At 57.3% G+C, this 24,378-nt stretch overlaps 1 protein-coding gene across 3 annotated transcripts; it reads right to left on the reverse strand.

The window, feature by feature from the left end:
• Positions 1–1,133: 1,133 nt before the first annotated feature.
• On the reverse strand, positions 1,134–22,476 carry LOC132388027 (protein FAM186A-like). 3 transcript variants are annotated; one of them, XM_059960370.1, is made up of 9 exons: positions 22,417–22,476; positions 19,900–19,962; positions 17,536–17,598; positions 14,767–14,829; positions 12,102–12,164; positions 9,369–9,431; positions 6,597–6,659; positions 4,958–5,020; positions 1,139–1,441 (listed from the first exon to the last, which is right to left on the reverse strand). In XM_059960370.1, the coding sequence occupies exons 1-9, from the start codon at positions 22,448–22,450 to the stop codon at positions 1,308–1,310; spliced, it is 609 nt and encodes a 202-aa protein (XP_059816353.1). In that variant the 5' UTR covers positions 22,451–22,476; the 3' UTR covers positions 1,139–1,307. The 3 variants fall into 3 exon arrangements, with proteins under 3 accessions (XP_059816355.1, XP_059816354.1, XP_059816353.1); XM_059960372.1 differs by lacking the exon at positions 4,958–5,020 and having other exon boundaries at positions 1,134–1,441; XM_059960371.1 differs by lacking the exon at positions 6,597–6,659 and having other exon boundaries at positions 1,137–1,441.
• Between the last annotated feature and the right edge of the window lie 1,902 nt (positions 22,477–24,378).

Genomic DNA, 24,378 nt, shown 5'->3' on the forward strand with positions numbered 1-24,378 from the left:
GGGGTTACACAGATGGGGAGGGGTGTAGGAGTCAGATGGGTTACACAGATGGGGAGGGGTGTAGGAGCCAGAGGGGTTTACACAGATGGGGAGGGGTGTAGGAGCCAGAGGGGATTACACAGATGGGGAGGGGTGTAGGAGTCAGATGGGTTACACAGATGGGGAGGGGTGTAGGAGCCAGAGGGGTTTACACAGATGGGGAGGGGTGTAGGAGCCAGTGGGGTTACACAGATGGGGAGGGGTGTTGGAGCAGGAGGGGGTTACACAGATGGGGAGGGGTGTAGGAGTCAGAGGGGTTACACTGATGGGGAGGGGTGTAGGAGCCAGAAGGGGTTACACTGATGGGGAGGGGTGTAGGAGTGAGAGGGGATTACACAGATGGGGAGTGCTGTAGGAGCCTGAGGGGGTTACACAGATGGGGTGGGGTATAGGAGCCAGAGGGGGTTACACAGATGGGGAGGAGTGTAGGAGCCAGAGGGGATTACACAGATGGGGAGGGGCATAGGAGTGAGAAGGGGTTACACAGAAGGTGAAGGGTGTATGAGTCAGAGGATTTACACAGATGGGGAGGGGTGTAGGAGTCAGAGGGGTTACACAGATGAGGAGGGATTGTAGGAGCGAGAGGGGATTACATAGATGGGGAGGGGTGTATGAGCCAGAGGGGGTTACACAGATGGGGAGGGGTGTAGGAGCGAAAGGGGTTTACATAGATGGGGAGGGGTGTATGAGCCAGAGGGGGTTACACAGATGAGGAGGGATTGTAGGAGCGAGAGGGGGGTTACACAGTTGGGGAGGGGTGTAGGAGTCAGCGGGGTTTACACAGATGGGGAGGGGTGTAGGAGTCAGAGGGGGTTACACAGATGAGGAGGGGTGTAGGAGTCAGAGGGGTTACACAGATGGGGAGGGGTGTAGGGGCCGGTGGGTCAGAGATCTGCAGGGGTACAGGGACCAGGGAGGGTCACAGACACGGGAAGGGGTGTCGGGTCTCAGAAACAGTGACCGAGGAGTGTGTGGACCGGAAGTGCTAATAGAGATGTGACTATGTGAAGGGACAGAGAGGGTGAGAGACATGTAGAGGATTAGGTTCAAGGAGATATGAGAGACAGGGAGCGGATGAGGGAACAGGGGACGTCAGAGACAGCGAAGGTGTAGGGAGCAGAGGAGTATCACAGCAATGTGAAGAGGGTGAGGTGGGTCACAGAGATGGGGACGGGTGTAGTGTCCGAGGGGATCATAGTATTGGGAAGAGGTGTAGGAGATGGTGGGAGTAACAGAGGTGGGGAGGGTGCAGTCTCCAGCAGGGTTTGTTAAAAAGGGGAGGATTCTATAAAAGCGGACGTGTCTCTGTGGGACGGACGAGCCTGCCAATACCTCTCACCTGCTGATCGTTCATCCTGCGTGGAAACTGTCATCACCTGAGCCTGTTCAGGGGAAACTCCGACTGTGGAAAAAAACACAGTTAGAACGATCCCTGGATTTGTCTGGAAAACCCTCTCGCTGAGCTATGATGGGGTAGGAGGAGAGAGGGGGGTTACACAGATGAGGAGGGGTGTAGGAGCCAGAGGAGTTACACAGATGGGGAGGGGTTTAGGGGTCAGAGGGGTTTACACAGATGTGGAGGGGTGTAGGAGCCAGAGGAGTTGCACAGATGGGGAGGGGTATAGGAGTCAGAGGGGGTTACACAGATGGAGAGGGGTGTAGGAGTCAGAGGGGTGACACAGATGTGGAGGGGTGTAGGAGCCAGAGGAGTTACACAGATGGGGAGGGGTATAGGAGTCAGAGGGGATTACACAGATGGGGAGGGGTGTTGGTGCAGGAGGGGTTACACAGATGGGGAGGGGTGTAGGAGCCAGAGGGGGTTACACAGATGGGGAGGGGCGTAGGAGTCAGAGGGTTTACAGAGATGGGGAGGGGTGTAGGAGCCAGACGGGGTTACACAGATGGGGAGGGTGTAGGAGCCAGACGGGGTTACACAGATGGAGAAGGGTGTAGGAGCCAGACGGGGTTACACAGATGGAGAAGGGTGTAGGAGCCAGAGGGGGTTACACAGATGGGGAGGGGTGTAGGAGTCAGAGGGGGTTACACAGATGGGGAGGGGTGTAGGAGTAAGAGGGGGTTACACAGATGTGGAGGGGTGTAGGAGACAGAGGGGGTTACACAGATGGGGAAGTGGGAAGGAGCGAGAGGGGGTTACACAGATGTGGAGGGGTGTCGGAGTCAGAGGGGGTTACACAGATGGGGAGGGGTGTAGGAGTCAGAGGGGGTTACACTGATAGGGAGGGTTGTAGGAGTCAGAGGGGTTACACAGATGGGGAGGGGTGTAGGAGCGAGAGGGGGTTACACAGATGTGGAGGGGTGTAGGAGTCAGAGAGGGTTACACAGATGGGGAAGGGTGTAGGAGCGAGAGGGGGTTACACAGATGTGGAGGGGTGTAGGACTCAGAGGGGGTTACACTGATGGGGAGGGGTGTAGGAGCGAGAGGGTGTTACACAGATGTGGAGGGGGGAAGGAGCGAGAGGGGGTTACACAGATGTGGAGGGGTGTGGGAGCGAGTGGGGGTTACACAGATGGGGAGGGGTGTTGGAGCAGGAGGGGTTACACAGATGGGGAGGGGTGTAGGAGCCAGACGGGGTTACACAGATGGGGAGGGGTGTAGGAGCCAGACGGGGTTACACAGATGGAGAAGGGTGTAGGAGCCAGAGGGGGTTACACAGATGGGGAGGGGTGTAGGAGTCGGAGGGGGTTACACAGATGGGGAGGGGTGTAGGAGTAAGAGGGGGTTACACAGATGTGGAGGGGTGTAGGAGTCAGAGGGGGTTACACAGATGGGGAAGGGTGTAGGAGCGCGAGGGGGTTACACAGATGTGGAGGGGTGTAGGAGTCAGAGGGGGTTACAGATGGGAAGGGGGTGTAGGAGTCAGAGGGGGTTACACTGATGGGGAGGGGTGTAGGAGTCAGAGGGGGTTACACAGATGGGGAAGGGTGTAGGAGCGAGAGGGGGTTACACAGATGTGGAGGGGTGTAGGAGCGAGTGGGGGTTACACAGATTTTGAGGGGTGTAGGAGCGAGAGTGTGTTTCACAGATGGGAAGGGGTGTTGGAGCAGGAGGGGATACACAGATGGGGAGGGGTGTAGGAGTCAGAGGGGTTACACTGATGGGGAGGTGTGTAGGAGCCAGAGTGGGTTACACTGATGTTGAGGGGTGTAGGAGCCAGAGGGGGTTACACTGGTGGGGAGGGGTGTAGGAGTCAGAGGGGGTTACACAGATGGGGAGGGGTGTCGGAGTCAGAGGGGTTTACACAGATGGGGAGGGGTGTAGGAGTTAGAGGGGTTACACAGATGGGGAGGGGTGTAGGAGTCAGAGGGGTTAGACAGATGGGGAGGGGTGCAGGAGTCAGAGGGGTTACACAGATGGGGAGGGGTGTAGGAGTGAGAGGGGGTTACACAGATGGGGAGGGGTGTCGGAGTCAGAGGGGTTTACACAGATGGGGAGCGGTGTAGGAGTCAGAGGGGTTACACAGATGGGGAGGGGTGTAGGAGTCAGAGGGGTTACACAGATGGGGAGGGGTGTAGGAGTCAGAGGGGTTACACAGATGGGGAGGGGTGCAGCAGTCAGAGGGGTTACACAGATGGGGAGGGGTGCAGGAGTCAGAGGGGTTACACAGATGGGGAGGGGTGTAGGAGTCAGAGGGGGTTACACAGATGGGGAGGGGTATAGGAGTCAGAGGGGGTTACACAGATGGGGAGGGGTGTCGGAGTCAGAGGGGTTATACAGATGGGGAGGGGTGTAGGAGTCAGAGGGGGTTACACAGATGGGGAGGTGTGTAGGAGTCAGAGGGGGTTACACAGATGGGGAGGGGTGTAGGAGTCAGAGGGGGTTACACTGATGGGGAGGAGTGTAGGAGTCAGAGGGGGGTTACACAGATGGGGAGGGGTGTGTGAGCCAGAGGGGGTTACACTGATGGGGAGGGGTGTAGGAGTCAGAGGGGGTTACACAGATGGGGAGGGGTGTAGGTGTCAGAGGGGTTACACAGATGGGGAGGGGTGTAGGACTCAGAGGGGGTTACACAGATCGGGAGGGGTGTAGGAGTCAGAGGGGGTTACACAGATGGGGAGGGGTGTAGGTGTCAGAGGGGTTACACAGATGGGGAGGAGTGTAGGAGTCAGAGGGGTTACACAGATGGGGAGGGGTGTAGGAGTCAGAGGGGTTACACAGATGGGGAGGGGTGTAGGTGTCAGAGGGGTTACACTGATGGGGAGGGGTGTAGGAGTCAGAGGGGGTTACACAGATGGGGAGGGGTGTAGGAGCGAGAGGGGGTTACACAGATGTGGAGGGGTGTAGGAGCGAGAGGGGTTTACACGAATGGGGAGGGTTGTAGCAGACTGACGGGGTTACACAGATGGGGGAGGGTGTAGGAGACAGAGGGGGTTTACACAGATGGGTAGGGGTGTCGGAGTCAGAGGGGGTTTACACAGATGGGGAGGGTTGTAGGGGCCGGTGGGTCAGAGATCTGCAGGGGTACAGGGACCAGGAGGGTCACAGACACGGGAAGGGGTGTCGGGTCTCAGAAACAGTGACCGAGGAGTGTGTGGACCGGAAGTGCTAATAGAGATGTGACGATGTGAAGGGACAGAGAGGGTGAGAGACATGTAGAGGATTAGGTTCAAGGGGATATGAGAGACAGGGTGCGGATGAGGGAACAGGGGATGTCAGCGACAGCGAAGGGGTTGGGAGCAGAGGAGTATCATAGCAATGTGAAGAGGGTGAGGTGGGTCACAGAGATGGGGACGGGTGTAGTGTCCGAGGGGATCATAGTATTGGGAAGAGGTGTAGGAGATGGTGGGAGTAACAGAGGTGGGGAGGGTGCAGTCTCCAGCAGGGTTTGTTAAAAAGGGGAGGATTCTATAAAAGCGGACGTGTCTCTGTGGGACGGACGAGCCTGCCAATACCTCTCACCTGCTGATCGTTCATCCTGCGTGGAAACTGTCATCACCTGAGCCTGTTCAGTGGAAACTCCGACTGTGGAAAAAAACACTGTTAGAACAATCCCTGGATTTGTCTGGAAAACCCTCTCGCTGAGCTATGATGGGATAGGAGGAGAGAGGGGGGTTACACAGATGAGGAGGGGTGTAGGAGCCAGAGGGGTTTACACAGATGGGGAGGGGTGTAGGAGCCAGAGGGGATTACACAGATGGGGAGGGGTGTAGGAGTCAGAGGGGGTTACACAGATGAGAAGGGGTGTAGGGGTCAGAGGGGGTTACACTGATGGGGAGGGGTGTAGGAGTCAGAGGGGGTTACACAGATGGGGAAGGGTGTAGGAGCGAGAGGGGGTTACACAGATGTGGAGGGGTGTAGGAGCGAGTGGGGGTTACACAGATTTTGAGGGGTGTAGGAGCGAGAGGGGGTTACACAGATGTGGAGGGGTGTGGGAGCGAGAGTGTGTTTCACAGATGGGGAGGGGTGTTGGAGCAGGAGGGGATACACAGATGGGGAGGGGTGTAGGAGTCAGAGGGGATTACACAGATGGGGAAGGGTGTAGGAGTCAGAGGGGGTTACACAGATGGGAAGGGGTGTAGGAGTCAGAGGGGGTTACACTGATGGGGAGGGGTGTAGGAGTCAGAGGGGGTTACACAGATGGGGAAGGGTGTAGGAGCGAGAGGGGGTTACACAGATGTGGAGGGGTGTAGGAGCGAGTGGGGGTTACACAGATTTTGAGGGGTGTAGGAGCGAGAGGGGGTTACACAGATGTGGAGGGGTGTGGGACCGAGAGTGTGTTTCACAGATGGGGAGGGGTGTTGGAGCAGGAGGGGATACACAGATGGGGAGGGGTGTAGGAGTCAGAGGGGTTACACAGATGGGGAGGGGTGTAGGTGTCAGAGGGGTTACACTGATGGGGAGGGGTGTAGGAGTCAGAGGGGGTTACACAGATGGGGAGGGGTGTAGGAGCGAGAGGGGGTTACACAGATGTGGAGGGGTGTAGGAGCGAGAGGGGTTTACACGAATGGGGAGGGTTGTAGCAGACTGACGGGGTTACACAGATGGGGAGGGTGTAGGAGACAGAGGGGGTTTACACAGATGGGTAGGGGTGTCGGAGTCAGAGGGGGTTTACACAGATGGGGAGGGTTGTAGGGGCCGGTGGGTCAGAGATCTGCAGGGGTACAGGGACCAGGGAGGGTCACAGACACGGGAAGGGGTGTCGGGTCTCAGAAACAGTGACCGAGGAGTGTGTGGACCGGAAGTGCTAATAGAGATGTGACGATGTGAAGGGACAGAGAGGGTGAGAGACATGTAGAGGATTAGGTTCAAGGGGATATGAGAGACAGGGTGCGGATGAGGGAACAGGGGATGTCAGCGACAGCGAAGGGGTTGGGAGCAGAGGAGTATCATAGCAATGTGAAGAGGGTGAGGTGGGTCACAGAGATGGGGACGGGTGTAGTGTCCGAGGGGATCATAGTATTGGGAAGAGGTGTAGGAGATGGTGGGAGTAACAGAGGTGGGGAGGGTGCAGTCTCCAGCAGGGTTTGTTAAAAAGGGGAGGATTCTATAAAAGCGGACGTGTCTCTGTGGGACGGACGAGCCTGCCAATACCTCTCACCTGCTGATCGTTCATCCTGCGTGGAAACTGTCATCACCTGAGTCTGTTCAGGGGAAACTCCGACTGTGGAAAAAAACACTGTTAGAACGATCCCTGGATTTGTCTGGAAAACCCTCTCGCTGAGCTATGATGGGATAGGAGGAGAGAGGGGGGTTACACAGATGAGGAGGGGTGTAGGAGCCAGAGGGGTTCACACAGATGGGGAGGGGTGTAGGAGCCAGAGGGGATTACACAGATGGGGAGGGGTGTAGGAGTCAGAGGGGGTTACACAGATGGGAAGGGGTGTAGGGGTCAGAGGGGGTTACACTGATGGGGAGGGGTGTAGGAGTCAGAGGGGGTTACACAGATGGGGAAGGGTGTAGGAGCGAGAGGGGGTTACACAGATGTGGAGGGGTGTAGGAGCGAGTGGGGGTTACACAGATTTTGAGGGGTGTAGGAGCGAGAGGGGGTTACACAGATGTGGAGGGGTGTGGGAGCGAGAGTGTGTTTCACAGATGGGGAGGGGTGTTGGAGCAGGAGGGGATACACAGATGGGGAGGGGTGTAGGAGTCAGAGGGGATTACACAGATGGGGAAGGGTGTAGGAGTCAGAGGGGGTTACACAGATGGGAAGGGGTGTAGGAGTCAGAGGGGGTTACACTGATGGGGAGGGGTGTAGGAGTCAGAGGGGGTTACACAGATGGGGAAGGGTGTAGGAGCGAGAGGGGGTTACACAGATGTGGAGGGGTGTAGGAGCGAGTGGGGGTTACACAGATTTTGAGGGGTGTAGGAGCGAGAGGGGGTTACACAGATGTGGAGGGGTGTGGGACCGAGAGTGTGTTTCACAGATGGGGAGGGGTGTTGGAGCAGGAGGGGATACACAGATGGGGAGGGGTGTAGGAGTCAGAGGGGTTACAATGATGGGGAGGTGTGTAGGAGCCAGAGGGGGTTACACTGATGTTGAGGGGTGTAGGAGCCAGAGGGGGTTACACTGATGGGGAGGGGTGTAGGAGCGAGAGGGGATTACACAGATGGGGAGGGGTATAGGAGCCAGAGGGGGTTACACTGATGGGGAGGGGTGTAGGAGCCAGTGGGGTTACACAGATGGGGAGGGGTGTTGGAGAAAGAGGGGGTTACACAGATGGGGAGGGGTGTTGGAATCACAGGGGTTACACAGATGGGGAGGGGTGTAGGAGCCAGAGGGGGTTACACTGATGGGGAGGGGTGTAGGAGTCAGAGGGGTTACACAGATGGGGAGGGGTGTAGGAGTCAGAGGGGGTTACACAGATGGGGAGGGGTGTAGGAGTCAGAGGGGTTACACAGATGGGGAGGGGTGTCGGAGTCAGAGGGGTTTACACAGATGGGGAGGGGTGTAGGAGTTAGAGGGGTTACACAGATGGGGAGGGGTGTAGGAGTCAGAGGGGTTAGACAGATGGGGAGGGGTGCAGGAGTCAGAGGGGTTACACAGATGGGGAGGGGTGTAGGAGTCAGAGGGGTTACACAGATGGGGAGGGGTGTAGGAGTCAGAGGGGTTACACAGATGGGGAGGGGTGCAGGAGTCAGAGGGGTTACACAGATGGGGAGGGGTGCAGGAGTCAGAGGGGTTACACAGATGGGGAGGGGTGTAGGAGTCAGAGGGGGTTACACAGATGGGGAGGGGTATAGGAGTCAGAGGGGGTTACACAGATGGGGAGGGGTGTCGGAGTCAGAGGGGTTACACAGATGGGGAGGGGTGTAGGAGTCAGAGGGGGTTACACAGACGGGGAGGGGTGTAGGAGTCAGAGGGGGTTACACAGATGGGGAGGGGTGTAGGAGTCAGAGGGGGTTACACTGATGGGGAGGAGTGTAGGAGTCAGAGGGGGGTTACACAGATGGGGAGGGGTGTGTGAGCCAGAGGGGGTTACACTGATGGGGAGGGGTGTAGGAGTCAGAGGGGGTTACACAGATGGGGAGGGGTGTAGGTGTCAGAGGGGTTACACAGATGGGGAGGGGTGTAGGAGTCAGAGGGGGTTACACAGATGGGGAGGGGTGTAGGAGTCAGAGGGGGTTACACAGATGGGGAGGGGTGTAGGTGTCAGAGGGGTTACACAGATGGGGAGGAGTGTAGGAGTCAGAGGGGTTACACAGATGGGGAGGAGTGTAGGAGTCAGAGGGGTTACACAGATGTGGAGGGGTGTAGGAGCGAGAGGGGTTTACACGAATGGGGAGGGTTGTAGCAGACTGACGGGGTTACACAGATGGGGAGGGTGTAGGAGACAGAGGGGGTTTACACAGATGGGTAGGGGTGTCGGAGTCAGAGGGGGTTTACACAGATGGGGAGGGTTGTAGTGGCCGGTGGGTCAGAGATCTGCAGGGGTACAGGGACCAGGGAGGGTCACAGACACGGGAAGGGGTGTCGGGTCTCAGAAACAGTGACCGAGGAGTGTGTGGACCTGAAGTGCTAATAGAGATGTGACGATGTGAAGGGACAGAGAGGGTGAGAGACATGTAGAGGATTAGGTTCAAGGGGATATGAGAGACAGGGTGCGGATGAGGGAACAGGGGATGTCAGCGACAGCGAAGGGGTTGGGAGCAGAGGAGTATCATAGCAATGTGAAGAGGGTGAGGTGGGTCACAGAGATGGGGACGGGTGTAGTGTCCGAGGGGATCATAGTATTGGGAAGAGGTGTAGGAGATGGTGGGAGTAACAGAGGTGGGGAGGGTGCAGTCTCCAGCAGGGTTTGTTAAAAAGGGGAGGATTCTATAAAAGCGGACGTGTCTCTGTGGGACGGACGAGCCTGCCAATACCTCTCACCTGCTGATCGTTCATCCTGCGTGGAAACTGTCATCACCTGAGCCTGTTCAGTGGAAACTCCGACTGTGGAAAAAAACACAGTTAGAACGATCCCTGGATTTGTCTGGAAAACCCTCTCGCTGAGCTATGATGGGATAGGAGGAGAGAGGGGGGTTACACAGATGTGGAGTGGGTGTAGGAGCCAGAGGGGTTTACACAGATGGGGAGGGGTGTAGGAGCCAGAGGGGATTACACAGATGGGGAGGGGTGTAGGGGCAGAGGGGATTACACAGATGTTGAGGGGTGTAGGAGCCAGAGGGGGTTACTCAGATGGGGAGGGGTGTAGGATTCAGAGGGGTTACACTGATGAGGAGGGGTGTTGGAGCCAGTGGGGTTACACAGATGGGGAGGGGTGTTGGAGCAGGAGGGGGTTACACAGATGGGGAGGGGTGTAGGAGTCAGAGGGGTTACACTGATGGGGAGGGGTGTAGGAGCCAGAAGGGGTTACACTGATGGGGAGGGGTGTAGGAGAGAGAGGGGATTACACAGAAGGGGAGTGCTGTAGGAGCCTGAGGGGGTTACACAGATGGGGTGGGGTATAGGAGCCAGAGGGGGTTACACAGATGGGGAGGAGAGTAGGAGCCAGAGGGGGTTACACCGATGGGGAGGGGCATAGGAGTGAGAAGGGGTTACACAGAAGGTGAAGGGTGTATGAGTCAGAGGATTTACACAGATGGGGAGGGGTGTAGGAGTCAGAGGGGTTACACAGATGAGGAGGGATTGTAGGAGCGAGAGGGGATTACATAGATGGGGAGGGGTGTATGAGCCAGAGGGGGTTACACAGATGGGGAGGGGTGTAGGAGCGAAAGTGGTTTACATAGATGGGGAGGGGTGTATGAGCCAGAGGGGGTTACACAGATGGGGAGGGGTGTAGGAGTCAGAGGGGTTACACAGATGAGGAGGGATTGTAGGAGCGAGAGGGGATTACATAGATGGGGATGGGTGTATGAGCCAGAGGGGGTTACACAGATGGGGAGGGGTGTAGGAGCGAAAGGGGTTTACATAGATGGGGAGGGGTGTATGAGCCAGAGGGGGTTACACAGATGGGGAGGGGTGTAGGAGCGAAAGGGGTTTACATAGATGGGGAGGGGTGTATGAGCCAGAGGGGGTTACACAGATGGGGAGGGGTGTAGGAGCCAGAGGGGTTACACAGGTGGGGAGGGGTGTAGGAGTCAGAGGGGGTTACACAGATGGGGAGGGGTGTAGGAGCGAGAGGGGGTTACACAGATGTTCAGGGGTGAAGGACCGAGAGGGGGTTACACAGATGGGGAGGGGTGTAGGAGCCAGAGGGGTTACACAGATGAGGAGGGGTGTAGGAGCGAGAGGGGGTTACACAGGTGAGGAGGGGTGTAGGAGCGAGAGGGGGTTACACAGATGAGGAGGGGTGTAGGAGCGAGAGGGGGTTACACAGATGGGGAGGGGTGGAGGAGCCAGAGGGGGTTACACAGACGGGGAGGGGTGTAGGAGTCAGAGGGGTTACACAGATGGGGAGGGGTGTAGGAGGGGTTACACAGATGGGGAGGGGTGTAGGAGCCAGAGGGGTTACACAGATGGGGAGGGGTGTAGGAGCGCGAGGGGGTTACACAGATGGGGAGGGGTGTCGGAGCGAGAGGGGGCTACACAGATGTTCAGGGGTGTAGGACCGAGAGGGGGTTACACAGATGGAGAGGGGTGTAGGAGCCAGAGGGGGTTACACAGATGGGGAGCAGTGTAGGAGTCAGAGGGGTTACACAGATGGGGAGGGGTGTAGGAGCCAGAGGGGGTTACACAGATGGGGAGGGGTGTATAGGAGCAGGGGGGTTTACACAAATGGGGAGGGGTGTTGGAGCAGGAGGGGGTTACACAGATGGAGAAGGGTGTAGGAGCCAGAGGGGGTTACACAGATGGGGAGGGTTGTAGGAGCCCATGGGGTTACACAGATGTGGAGGGGTGTAGGAGTGAGAGGGTGTTACACAGATGGGGAGGGGTGTAGGAGTCAGAGGAGTTACACAGATGGGGAGGGGTGTAGGAGTGAGAGGGTGTTACACAGATGGGGAGGGGCTTAGGAGTGAGTGGGGGTTACACAGAAGGTGAAGGGTGTATAAGTCAGAGGAGTTACATAGATGGGGAGGTGTGTAGGAGTGAGAGGGGGTTACACAGATGGGGAGGGGCTTAGGAGTGAGTGGGGGTTACACAGAAGGTGAAGGGTGTATGAGTCAGAGGATTTACACAGATGGGGAGGGGTGTAGGGGCCGGTGGGTCAGAGATCTGCAGGGGTACAGGGACCAGGGAGGGTCACAGACACGGGAAGCGGTGTCGGGTCTCAGAAACAGTGACCGAGGAGTGTGTGGACCGGAAGTGCTAATAGAGATGTGACGATGTGAAGGGACAGAGAGGGTGAGAGACATGTAGAGGATTAGGTTCAAGGAGATATGAGAGACAGGGAGCGGATGAGGGAACAGGGGACGTCAGAGACAGCGAAGGTGCAGGGAGCAGAGGAGTATCACAGCAATGTGAAGAGGGTGAGGTGGGTCACAGAGATGGGGACGGGTGTAGTGTCCGAGGGGATCATAGTATTGGGAAGAGGTGTAGGAGATGGTGGGAGTAACAGAGGTGGGGAGGGTGCAGTCTCCAGCAGGGTTTGTTAAAAAGGGGAGGATTCTATAAAAGCGGACGTGTCTCTGTGGGACGGACGAGCCTGCCAATACCTCTCACCTGCTGATCGTTCATCCTGCGTGGAAACTGTCATCACCTGAGCCTGTTCAGTGGAAACTCCGACTGTGGAAAAAAACACAGTTAGAATGATCCCTGGATTTGTCTGGAAAACCCTCTCGCTGAGCTATGATGGGGTAGGAGGAGAGAGGGGGGTTACACAGATGAGGAGGGGTGTAGGAGCCAGAGGAGTTACACAGATGGGGAGGGGTGTAGGGGTCAGAGGGGTTTACACAGATGTGGAGGGGTGTAGGAGCCAGAGGAGTTGCACAGATGGGGAGGGGTATAGGAGTCAGAGGGGGTTACACAGATGGAGAGGGGTGTAGGAGTCAGAGGGGTGACACAGATGTGGAGGGGTGTAGGAGCCAGAGGAGTTACACAGATGGGGAGGGGTGTAGGGGTCAGAGGGGTTACACAGATGGGGAGGGGTGTAGGAGTCAGAGGGGATTACACAGATGGGGAGGGGTGTTGGTGCAGGAGGGGTTACACAGATGGGGAGGGGTGTAGGAGCCAGAGGGGGTTACACAGATGGGGAGGGGCGTAGGAGTCAGAGGGTTTACAGAGATGGGGAGGGGTGTAGGAGCCAGACGGGGTTACACAGATGGGGAGGGTGTAGGAGCCAGACGGGGTTACACAGATGGAGAAGGGTGTAGGAGCCAGACGGGGTTACACAGATGGAGAAGGGTGTAGGAGCCAGAGGGGGTTACACAGATGGGGAGGGGTGTAGGAGTCAGAGGGGGTTACACAGATGGGGAGGGGTGTAGGAGTAAGAGGGGGTTACACAGATGTGGAGGGGTGTAGGAGTCAGAGGGGGTTACACAGATGGGGAAGTGGGAAGGAGCGAGAGGGGGTTACACAGATGTGGAGGGGTGTCGGAGTCAGAGGGGGGTTACACAGATGGGGAGGGGTGTAGGAGTCAGAGGGGTTACACAGATGAGGAGGGATTGTAGGAGCGAGAGGGGATTACATAGATGGGGAGGGGTGTATGAGCCAGAGGGGGTTACACAGATGGGGAGGGGTGTAGGAGCGAATGGGGTTTACATAGATGGGGAGGGGTGTATGAGCCAGAGGGGGTTACACAGATGGGGAGGGGTGTAGGAGCGAAAGGGGTTTACATAGATGGGGAGGGGTGTATGAGCCAGAGGGGGTTACACAGATGGGGAGGGGTGTAGGAGCCAGAGGGGTTACACAGGTGGGGAGGGGTGTAGGAGTCAGAGGGGGTTACACAGATGGGGAGGGGTGTAGGAGCGAGAGGGGTTACACAGATGTTCAGGGGTGAAGGGGTGAAGGACCGAGAGGGGGTTACACAGATGGGGAGGGGTGTAGGAGCCAGAGGGGTTACACAGATGAGGAGGGGTGTAGGAGCGAGAGGGGGTTACACAGATGAGGAGGGGGTGTAGGAGCGAGAGGGGGTTACACAGATGAGGAGGGGTGTAGGAGCGAGAGGGGGTTACACAGATGGGGAGGGGTGGAGGAGCCAGAGGGGGTTACACAGACGGGGAGGGGTGTAGGAGTCAGAGGGGTTACACAGATGGGGAGGGGTGTAGGAGGGGTTACACAGATGGGGAGGGGTGTAGGAGCCAGAGGGGTTAAACAGATGGGGAGGGGTGTAGGAGCGAGAGGGGGTTACACAGATGGGGATGGGTGTCGGAGCGAGAGGGGGCTACACAGATGTTCAGGGGTGTAGGACCGAGAGGGGGTTACACAGATGGAGAGGGGTGTAGGAGCCAGAGGGGGTTACACAGATGGGGAGGAGTGTAGGAGTCAGAGGGGTTACACAGATGGGGAGGGGTGTAGGAGCCAGAGGGGGTTACACAGATGGGGAGGGGTGTATAGGAGCAGGGGGGTTTACACAAATGGGGAGGGGTGTTGGAGCAGGAGGGGGTTACACAGATGGAGAAGGGTGTAGGAGCCAGAGGGGGTTACACAGATGGGGAGGGTTGTAGGAGCCCATGGGGTTACACAGATGTGGAGGGGTGTAGGAGTGAGAGGGTGTTACACAGATGGGGAGGGGCTTAGGAGTGAGTGGGGGTTACACAGAAGGTGAAGGGTGTATAAGTCAGAGGAGTTACATAGATGGGGAGGTGTGTAGGAGTGAGAGGGGGTTACACAGATGGGGAGGGGCTTAGGAGTGAGTGGGGGTTACACAGAAGTTGAAGGGTGTATGAGTCAGAGGATTTACACAGATGGGGAGGGGTGTAGGGGCCGGTGGGTCAGAGATCTGCAGGGGTACAGGGACCAGGGAGGGTCACAGACACGGGAAGGGGTGTCGGGTCTCAGAAACAGTGACCGAGGAGTGTGTGGACCGGAAGTGCTAATAGAGATGTGACGATGTGAAGGGACAGAGAGGGTGAGAGACATGTAGAGGATTAGGTTCAAGGAGATATGAGAGACAGGGAGCGTATGAGGGAACAGGGGACGTCAGAGACAGCGAAGGTGTAGGGAGCAGAGGAGTATCACAGCAATGTGAAGAGGGTGATGTGGGTCACAGAGATGGGGACGGGTGTAGTGTCCGAGGGGATCATAGTATTGGGAAGAGGTGTAGGAGATGGTGGGAGTAACAGAGGTGTGGAGGGTGCAGTATCCAGCAGGGTTTGTTAAAAAGGGGAGGATTCTATAAAAGCGGACGTGTCTCTGTGGGACGGACGAGCCTGCCAATACCTCTCACCTGCTGATCGTTCATCCTGCGTGGAAACTGTCATCACCTGAGCCTGTTCAGTGGAAACTCCGACTGTGGAAAAAAACACAGTTAGAACGATCCCTGGATTTGTCTGGAAAACCCTCTCGCTGAGCTATGATGGGGTAGGAGGAGAGAGGGGGGTTACACAGATGAGGAGGGGTGTAGGAGCCAGAGGAGTTACACAGATGGGGAGGGGTGTAGGGGTCAGAGGGGTTTACACAGATGTGGAGGGGTGTAGGAGCCAGAGGAGTTGCACAGATGGGGAGGGGTATAGGAGTCAGAGGGGGTTACACAGATGGAGAGGGGTGTAGGGGTCAGAGGGGTTTACACAGATGTGGAGGGGTGTAGGAGCCAGAGGAGTTGCACAGATGGGGAGGGGTATAGGAGTCAGAGGGGGTTGCACAGATGGGGAGGGGTATAGGAGTCAGAGGGGGTTACACAGATGGGGAGGGGTGTAGGAGCCAGAGGAGTTACACAGTTGGGGAGGGGTGTAGGAGTCAGAGGGGTTACACAGATGGGGAGGGGTGTAGGAGTCAGAGGGGTGACACAGATGTGGAGGGGTGTAGGAGCCAGAGGAGTTACACAGATGGGGAGGGGTATAGGAGTCAGAGGGGATTACACAGATGGGGAGGGGTGTTGGTGCAGGAGGGGTTACACAGATGGGGAGGGGTGTATGAGCCAGAGGGGGTTACACAGATGGGGAAGTGGGAAGGAGCGAGAGGGGTTTACACAGATGGGGAGGGGGTGTAGGAGTCAGAGGGGGTTACACAGATGGGGAGGGGTGTAGGAGTAAGAGGGGGTTACACAGATGTGGAGGGGTGTAGGAGTCAGAGGGGGTTACACAGATGGGGAAGTGGGAAGGAGCGAGAGGGGGTTACACAGATGTGGAGGGGTGTCGGAGTCAGAGGGGGTTACACAGATGGGGAGGGGTGTAGGAGTCAGAGGGGTTACACAGATGAGGAGGGATTGTAGGAGCGAGAGGGGATTACATAGATGGGGAGGGGTGTATGAGCCAGAGGGGGTTACACAGATGGGGAGGGGTGTAGGAGCGAATGGGGTTTACATAGATGGGGAGGGGTGTATGAGCCAGAGGGGGTTACACAGATGGGGAGGGGTGTAGGAGCGAAAGGGGTTTACATAGATGGGGAGGGGTGTATGAGCCAGAGGGGGTTACACAGATGGGGAGGGGTGTAGGAACCAGAGGGGTTACACAGGTGGGGAGGGGTGTAGGAGTCAGAGGGGGTTACACAGATGGGGAGGGGTGTAGGAGCGAGAGGGGGTTACACAGATGTTCAGGGGTGAAGGACCGAGAGGGGGTTACACAGATGGGGAGGGGTGTAGGAGCCAGAGGGGTTACACAGATGAGGAGGGGTGTAGGAGCGAGAGGGGGGTTACACAGATGAGGAGGGGTGTAGGAGCGAGAGGGGGTTACACAGATGAGGAGGAGTGTAGGAGCGAGAGGGGGTTACACAGATGGGGAGGGGTGGAGGAGCCAGAGGGGGTTACACAGACGGGGAGGGGTGTAGGAGTCAGAGGGGTTACACAGATGGGGAGGGGTGTAGGAGGGGTTACACAGATGGGGAGGGGTGTAGGAGCCAGAGGGGTTACACAGATGGGGAGGGGTGTAGGAGCGAGAGGGGGTTACACAGATGGGGAGGGGTGTCGGAGCGAGAGGGGGCTACACAGATGTTCAGGGGTGTAGGACCGAGAGGGGGTTACACAGATGGAGAGGGGTGTAGGAGCCAGAGGGGGTTACACAGATGGGGAGGAGTGTAGGAGTCAGAGGGGTTACACAGATGGGGAGGGGTGTAGGAGCCAGAGGGGGTTACACAGATGGGGAGGGGTGTATAGGAGCAGGGGGGTTTACACAAATGGGGAGGGGTGTTGGAGCAGGAGGGGGTTACACAGATGGAGAAGGGTGTAGGAGCCAGAGGGGGTTACACAGATGGGGAGGGTTGTAGGAGCCCATGGGGTTACACAGATGTGGAGGGGTGTAGGAGTGAGAGGGTGTTACACAGATGGGGAGGGGTGTAGGAGTCAGAGGAGTTACACAGATGGGGAGGGGTGTAGGAGTGAGAGGGTGTTACACAGATGGGGAGGGGCTTAGGAGTGAGTGGGGGTTACACAGAAGGTGAAGGGTGTATAAGTCAGAGGAGTTACATAGATGGGGAGGTGTGTAGGAGTGAGAGGGGGTTACACAGATGGGGAGGGGCTTAGGAGTGAGTGGGGGTTACACAGAAGGTGAAGGGTGTATGAGTCAGAGGATTTACACAGATGGGGAGGGGTGTAGGGGCCGGTGGGTCAGAGATCTGCAGGGGTACAGGGACCAGGGAGGGTCACAGACACGGGAAGGGGGTGTCGGGTCTCAGAAACAGTGACCGAGGAGTGTGTGGACCGGAAGTGCTAATAGAGATGTGACGATGTGAAGGGACAGAGAGGGTGAGAGACATGTAGAGGATTAGGTTCAAGGAGATATGAGAGACAGGGAGCGGATGAGGGAACAGGGGACGTCAGAGACAGCGAAGGTGCAGGGAGCAGAGGAGTATCACAGCAATGTGAAGAGGGTGAGGTGGGTCACAGAGATGGGGACGGGTGTAGTGTCCGAGGGGATCATAGTATTGGGAAGAGGTGTAGGAGATGGTGGGAGTAACAGAGGTGGGGAGGGTGCAGTCTCCAGCAGGGTTTGTTAAAAAGGGGAGGATTCTATAAAAGCGGACGTGTCTCTGTGGGACGGACGAGCCTGCCAATACCTCTCACCTGCTGATCGTTCATCCTGCGTGGAAACTGTCATCACCTGAGCCTGTTCAGTGGAAACTCCGACTGTGGAAAAAAACACAGTTAGAACGATCCCTGGATTTGTCTGGAAAACCCTCTCGCTGAGCTATGATGGGGTAGGAGGAGAGAGGGGGGTTACACAGATGAGGAGGGGTGTAGGAGCCAGAGGAGTTACACAGATGGGGAGGGGTGTAGGGGTCAGAGGGGTTACACAGATGGAGAGGGGTGTAGGAGTCAGAGGGGTGACACAGATGTGGAGGGGTGTAGGAGCCAGAGGGGGTTACACTGATGGGGAGGGGTGTAGGAGCGAGAGGGGGTTACACTGATGGGGAGGGGTGTAGGAGTCAGAGGGGTTACACAGATGGGGAGGGGTGTAGGAGTCAGAGGGGTTACACAGATGGGGAGAGGTGTAGGAGCCAGAGGGGGTTACACAGAAGGGGAGGGGTGTAGGAGTCAGAGGGGGTTACACAGATGGGGAGGAGTATAGGAGCCACAGGGGGTTACACTGATGGGGAGGGGTGTAGGAGCCAGTGGGGTTACACAGATGGGGAGGGGTGTTGGAGAAAGAGGGTGTTACACAGATGGGGAGGGGTGTTGGAATCACAGGGGTTACACAGATGGGGAGGGGTGTAGGAGCCAGAGGGGGTTACACTGATGGGGAGGGGTGTAGGAGCCAGTGGGGTTACACAGATGGGGAGGGGTGTTGGAGAAAGAGGGGGTTACACAGATGGGGAGGGGTATTGGAATCAAAGGGGTTACACAGATGGGGAGGGGTGTAGGAGCCAGAGGGGGTTACACTGATGGGGAGGGGTGTAGGAGTCAGAGGGGTTACACAGATGGGGAGGGGTGTAGGAGTCAGAGGGGGTTACACAGATGGGGAGGGGTGTCGGAGTCAGAGGGGTTTACACAGATGGGGAGCGGTGTAGGAGTCAGAAGGGTTACACAGATGGGGAGGGGTGTAGGAGTCAGAGGGGTTACACAGATGGGGAGGGGTGTAGGAGTCAGAGGGGTTACACAGATGGGGAGGGGTGCAGGAGTCAGAGGGGTTACACAGATGGGGAGGGGTGCAGGAGTCAGAGGGGTTACACAGATGGGGAGGGGTGTAGGAGTCAGAGGGGGTTACACAGATGGGGAGGGGTATAGGAGTCAGAGGGGGTTACACAGATGGGGAGGGGTGTCGGAGTCAGAGGGGTTACACAGATGGGGAGGGGTGTAGGAGTCAGAGGGGGTTACACAGACGGGGAGGGGTGTAGGAGTCAGAGGGGGTTACACAGATGGGGAGGGGTGTAGGAGTCAGAGGGGGTTACACTGATGGGGAGGAGTGTAGGAGTCAGAGGGGGGTTACACAGATGGGGAGGGGTGTGTGAGCCAGAGGGGGTTACAGTGATGGGGAGGGGTGTAGGAGTCAGAGGGGGTTACACAGATGGGGAGGGGTGTAGGTGTCAGAGGGGTTACACAGATGGGGAGGGGTGTAGGAATCAGAGGGGGTTACACAGATGGGGAGGGGTGTAGGAGTCAGAGGGGGTTACACAGATGGGGAGGGGTGTAGGTGTCAGAGGGGTTACACAGATGGGGAGGAGTGTAGGAGTCAGAGGGGTTACACAGATGGGGAGGGGTGTAGGTGTCAGAGGGGTTACACTGATGGGGAGGGGTGTAGGAGTCAGAGGGGGTTACACAGATGGGGAGGGGTGTAGGAGCGAGAGGGGGTTACACAGATGTGGAGGGGTGTAGGAGCGAGAGGGGTTTACACGAATGGGGAGGGTTGTAGCAGACTGACGGGGTTACACAGATGGGGAGGGTGTAGGAGACAGAGGGGGTTTACACAGATGGGTAGGGGTGTCGGAGTCAGAGGGGGTTTACACCGATGGGGAGGGTTGAAGGGGCCGGTGGGTCAGAGATCTGCAGGGTTACAGGGACCAGGGAAGGTCACAGACACGGGAAGGGGTGTCGGGTCTCAGAAACAGTGACCGAGGAGTGTGTGGACCGGAAGTGCTAATAGAGATGTGACGATGTGAAGGGACAGAGAGGGTGAGAGACATGTAGAGGATTAGGTTCAAGGGGATATGAGAGACAGGGTGCGGATGAGGGAACAGGGGATGTCAGCGACAGCGAAGGGGTTGGGAGCAGAGGAGTATCATAGCAATGTGAAGAGGGTGAGGTGGGTCACAGAGATGGGGACGGGTGTAGTGTCCGAGGGGATCATAGTATTGGGAAGAGGTGTAGGAGATGGTGGGAGTAACAGAGGTGGGGAGGGTGCAGTCTCCAGCAGGGTTTGTTAAAAAGGGGAGGATTCTATAAAAGCGGACGTGTCTCTGTGGGACGGACGAGCCTGCCAATACCTCTCACCTGCTGATCGTTCATCCTGCGTGGAAACTGTCATCACCTGAGCCTGTTCAGTGGAAACTCCGACTGTGGAAAAAAAACACAGTTAGAACGATCCCTGGATTTGTCTGGAAAACCCTCTCGCTGAGCTATGATGGGATAGGAGGAGAGAGGGGGGTTACACAGATGTGGAGGGGTGTAGGAGCCAGAGGGGTTTACACAGATGGGGAGGGGTGTAGGAGCCAGAGGGGATTACACAGATGGGGAGGGGTGTAGGGGCCAGAGGGGGTTACTCAGATGGGGAGGGGTGTAGGATTCAGAGGGGTTACACTGATGAGGAGGGGTGTTGGAGCCAGTGGGGTTACACAGATGGGGAGGGGTGTTGGAGCAGGAGGGGGTTACACAGATGGGGAGGGGTGTAGGAGTCAGAGGGGTTACACTGATGGGGAGGGGTGTAGGAGCCAGAAGGGGTTACACTGATGGGGAGGGGTGTAGGAGTGAGAGGGGATTACACAGATGGGGAGTGCTGTAGGAGCCTGAGGGGGTTACACAGATGGGGTGGGGTATAGGAGCCAGAGGGGGTTACACAGATGGGGAGGAGTGTAGGAGCCAGAGGGGGTTACACAGATGGGGAGGGGCATAGGAGTGAGAAGGGGTTACACAGAAGGTGAAGGGTGTATGAGTCAGAGGATTTACACAGATGGGGAGGGGTGTAGGAGTCAGAGGGGTTACACAGATGAGGAGGGATTGTAGGAGCGAGAGGGGATTACATAGATGGGGAGGGGTGTATGAGCCAGAGGGGGTTACACAGATGGGGAGGGGTGTAGGAGCGAAAGGGGTTTACATAGATGGGTAGGGGTGTATGAGCCAGAGGGGGTTCCACAGATGGGGAGGGGTGTAGGAGCGAAAGGGGTTTACATAGATGGGGAGGGGTGTATGAGCCAGAGGGGGTTACACAGATGGGGAGGGGTGTAGGAGCCAGAGGGGTTACACAGATGAGGAGGGGTGTAGGAGTCAGAGGGGTTACACAGATGGGGAGGGGTGTAGGAGCGAGAGGGGGTTACACAGATGTTCAGGGGTGAAGGACCGAGAGGGGGTTACACAGATGGGGAGGGGTGTAGGAGCCAGAGGGGTTACACAGATGAGGAGGGGTGTAGGAGCGAGAGGGGGTTACACAGATGAGGAGGGGTGTAGGAGCGAGAGGGGGTTACACAGATGAGGAGGGGTGTAGGAGCGAGAGGGGGTTACACAGATGGGGAGGGGTGGAGGAGCCAGAGGGGGTTACACAGACGGGGAGGGGTGTAGGAGTCAGAGGGGTTACACAGATGGGGAGGGGTGTAGAAGTCAGAGGGGTTACACAGATGGGGAGGGGTGTAGGAGCCAGAGGGGTTACACAGATGGGGAGGGGTGTAGGAGCGAGAGGGGGTTACACAGATGGGGAGGGGTGTAGGAGCGAGAGGGGGCTACACAGATGTTCAGGGGTGTAGGACCGAGAGGGGGTTACACAGATGGAGAGGGGTGTAGGAGCCAGAGGGGGTTACACAGATGGGGAGGAGTGTAGGAGTCAGAGGGGTTACACAGATGGGGAGGGGTGTAGGAGCCAGAGGGGGTTACACAGATGGGGAGGGGTGTATAGGAGCAGGGGGGTTTACACAAATGGGGAGGGGTGTTGGAGCAGGAGGGGGTTACACAGATGGAGAAGGGTGTAGGAGCCAGAGGGGGTTACACAGATGGGGAGGGTTGTAGGAGCCCATGGGGTTACACAGATGTGGAGGGGTGTAGGAGTGAGAGGGTGTTACACAGATGGGGAGGGGTGTAGGAGTCAGAGGAGTTACACAGATGGGGAGGGGTGTAGGAGTGAGAGGGTGTTACACAGATGGGGAGGGGCTTAGGAGTGAGTGGGGGTTACACAGAAGGTGAAGGGTGTATAAGTCAGAGGAGTTACATAGATGGGGAGGTGTGTAGGAGTGAGAGGGGGTTACACAGATGGGGAGGGGCTTAGGAGTGAGTGGGGGTTACACAGAAGGTGAAGGGTGTATGAGTCAGAGGATTTACACAGATGGGGAGGGGTGTAGGGGCCGGTGGGTCAGAGATCTGCAGGGGTACAGGGACCAGGGAGGGTCACAGACACGGGAAGGGGTGTCGGGTCTCAGAAACAGTGACCGAGGAGTGTGTGGACCGGATGTGCTAATAGAGATGTGACGATGTGAAGGGACAGAGAGGGTGAGAGACATGTAGAGGATTAGGTTCAAGGAGATATGAGAGACAGGGAGCGGATGAGGGAACAGGGGACGTCAGAGACAGCGAAGGTGTAGGGAGCAGAGGAGTATCACAGCAATGTGAAGAGGGTGAGGTGGGTCACAGAGATGGGGACGGGTGTAGTGTCCGAGGGGATCATAGTATTGGGAAGAGGTGTAGGAGATGGTGGGAGTAACAGAGGTGGGGAGGGTGCAGTCTCCAGCAGGGTTTGTTAAAAAGGGGAGGATTCTATAAAAGCGGACGTGTCTCTGTGGGACGGACGAGCCTGCCAATACCTCTCACCTGCTGATCGTTCATCCTGCGTGGAAACTGTCATCACCTGAGCCTGTTCAGTGGAAACTCCGACTGTGGAAAAAAACACAGTTAGAACGATCCCTGGATTTGTCTGGAAAACCCTCTCGCTGAGCTATGATGGGGTAGGAGGAGAGAGTGGGGTTACACAGATGAGGAGGGGTGTAGGAGCCAGAGGAGTTACACAGATGGGGAGGGGTGTAGGGGTCAGAGGGGTTTACACAGATGTGGAGGGGTGTAGGAGCCAGAGGAGTTGCACAGATGGGGAGGGGTATAGGAGTCAGAGGGGGTTACACAGATGGAGAGGGGTGTAGGAGTCAGAGGGGTGACACAGATGTGGAGGGGTGTAGGAGCCAGAGGAGTTACACAGATGGGGAGGGGTATAGGAGTCAGAGGGGATTACACAGATGGGGAGGGGTATAGGAGTCAGAGGGGATTACACAGATGGGGAGGGGTGTTGGTGCAGGAGGGGTTACACAGATGGGGAGGGGTGTAGGAGCCAGAGGGGGTTACACAGATGGGGAGGGGCGTAGGAGTCAGAGGGTTTACAGAGATGGGGAGGGGTGTAGGAGCCAGACGGGGTTACACAGATGGGGAGGGTGTAGGAGCCAGACGGGGTTACACAGATGGAGAAGGGTGTAGGAGCCAGACGGGGTTACACAGATGGAGAAGGGTGTAGGAGCCAGAGGGGGTTACACAGATGGGGAGGGGTGTAGGAGTCAGAGGGGGTTACACAGATGGGGAGGGGTGTAGGAGTAAGAGGGGGTTACACAGATGTGGAGGGGTGTAGGAGTCAGAGGGGGTTACACAGATGGGGAAGTGGGAAGGAGCGAGAGGGGGTTACACAGATGTGGAGGGGTGTCGGAGTCAGAGGGGGTTACACAGATGGGGAGGGGTGTAGGAGTCAGAGGGGGTTACACTGATGGGGAGGGTTGTAGGAGTCAGAGGGGTTACACAGATGGGGAGGGGTGTAGGAGCGAGAGGGGGTTACACAGATGTGGAGGGGTGTAGGAGTCAGAGAGGGTTACACAGATGGGGAAGGGTGTAGGAGCGAGAGGGGGTTACACAGATGTGGAGGGGTGTAGGACTCAGAGGGGGTTACACAGATCGGGAAGGGTGTAGGAGCGAGAGGGGGTTACACAGACGTGGAGGGGGGAAGGAGCGAGAGGGGGTTACACAGATGTGGAGGGGTGTCGGAGTCAGAGGGGGTTACACAGATGGGGAGGGGTGTAGGAGTCAGAGGGGGTTACACTGATGGGGAGGGTTGTAGGAGTCAGAGGGGTTACACAGATGGGGAGGGGTGTAGGAGCGAGAGGGGGTTACACAGATGTGGAGGGGTGTAGGAGTCAGAGAGGGTTACACAGAAGGGGAAGGGTGTAGGAGCGAGAGGGGGTTACACAGATGTGGAGGGGTGTAGGACTCAGAGGGGGTTACACAGATGGGGAAGGGTGTAGGAGCGAGAGGGGGTTACACAGATGTGGAGGGGGGAAGGAGCGAGAGGGGGTTACACAGATGTGGAGGGGTGTGGGAGCGAGAGGGGGTTACACAGATGGGGAGGGGTGTTGGAGCAGGAGGGGTTACACAGATGGGGAGGGGTGTAGGAGCCAGACGGGGTTACACAGATGGGGAGGGGTGTAGGAGCCAGACGGGGTTACACAGATGGAGAAGGGTGTAGGAACCAGAGGGGGTTACACAGATGGGGAGGGGTGTAGGAGTCAGAGGGGGTTACACAGATGGGGAGGGGTGTAGGAGTAAGAGGGGGTTACACAGATGTGGAGGGGTGTAGGAGTCAGAGGGGGTTACACAGATGGGGAAGTGTGTAGGAGCGCGATGGGGTTACACAGATGTGGAGGGGTGTAGGAGTCAGAGGGGGTTACACAGATGGGAAGGGGTGTAGGAGTCAGAGGGGGTTACACTGATGGGGAGGGTTGTAGGAGTCAGAGGGGGTTACAC

This window comes from Hypanus sabinus, unplaced genomic scaffold (assembly GCF_030144855.1).
Source record: "Hypanus sabinus isolate sHypSab1 unplaced genomic scaffold, sHypSab1.hap1 scaffold_2520, whole genome shotgun sequence".
In the NCBI taxonomy this organism is placed as follows: Eukaryota; Metazoa; Chordata; class Chondrichthyes; order Myliobatiformes; family Dasyatidae; genus Hypanus; species Hypanus sabinus.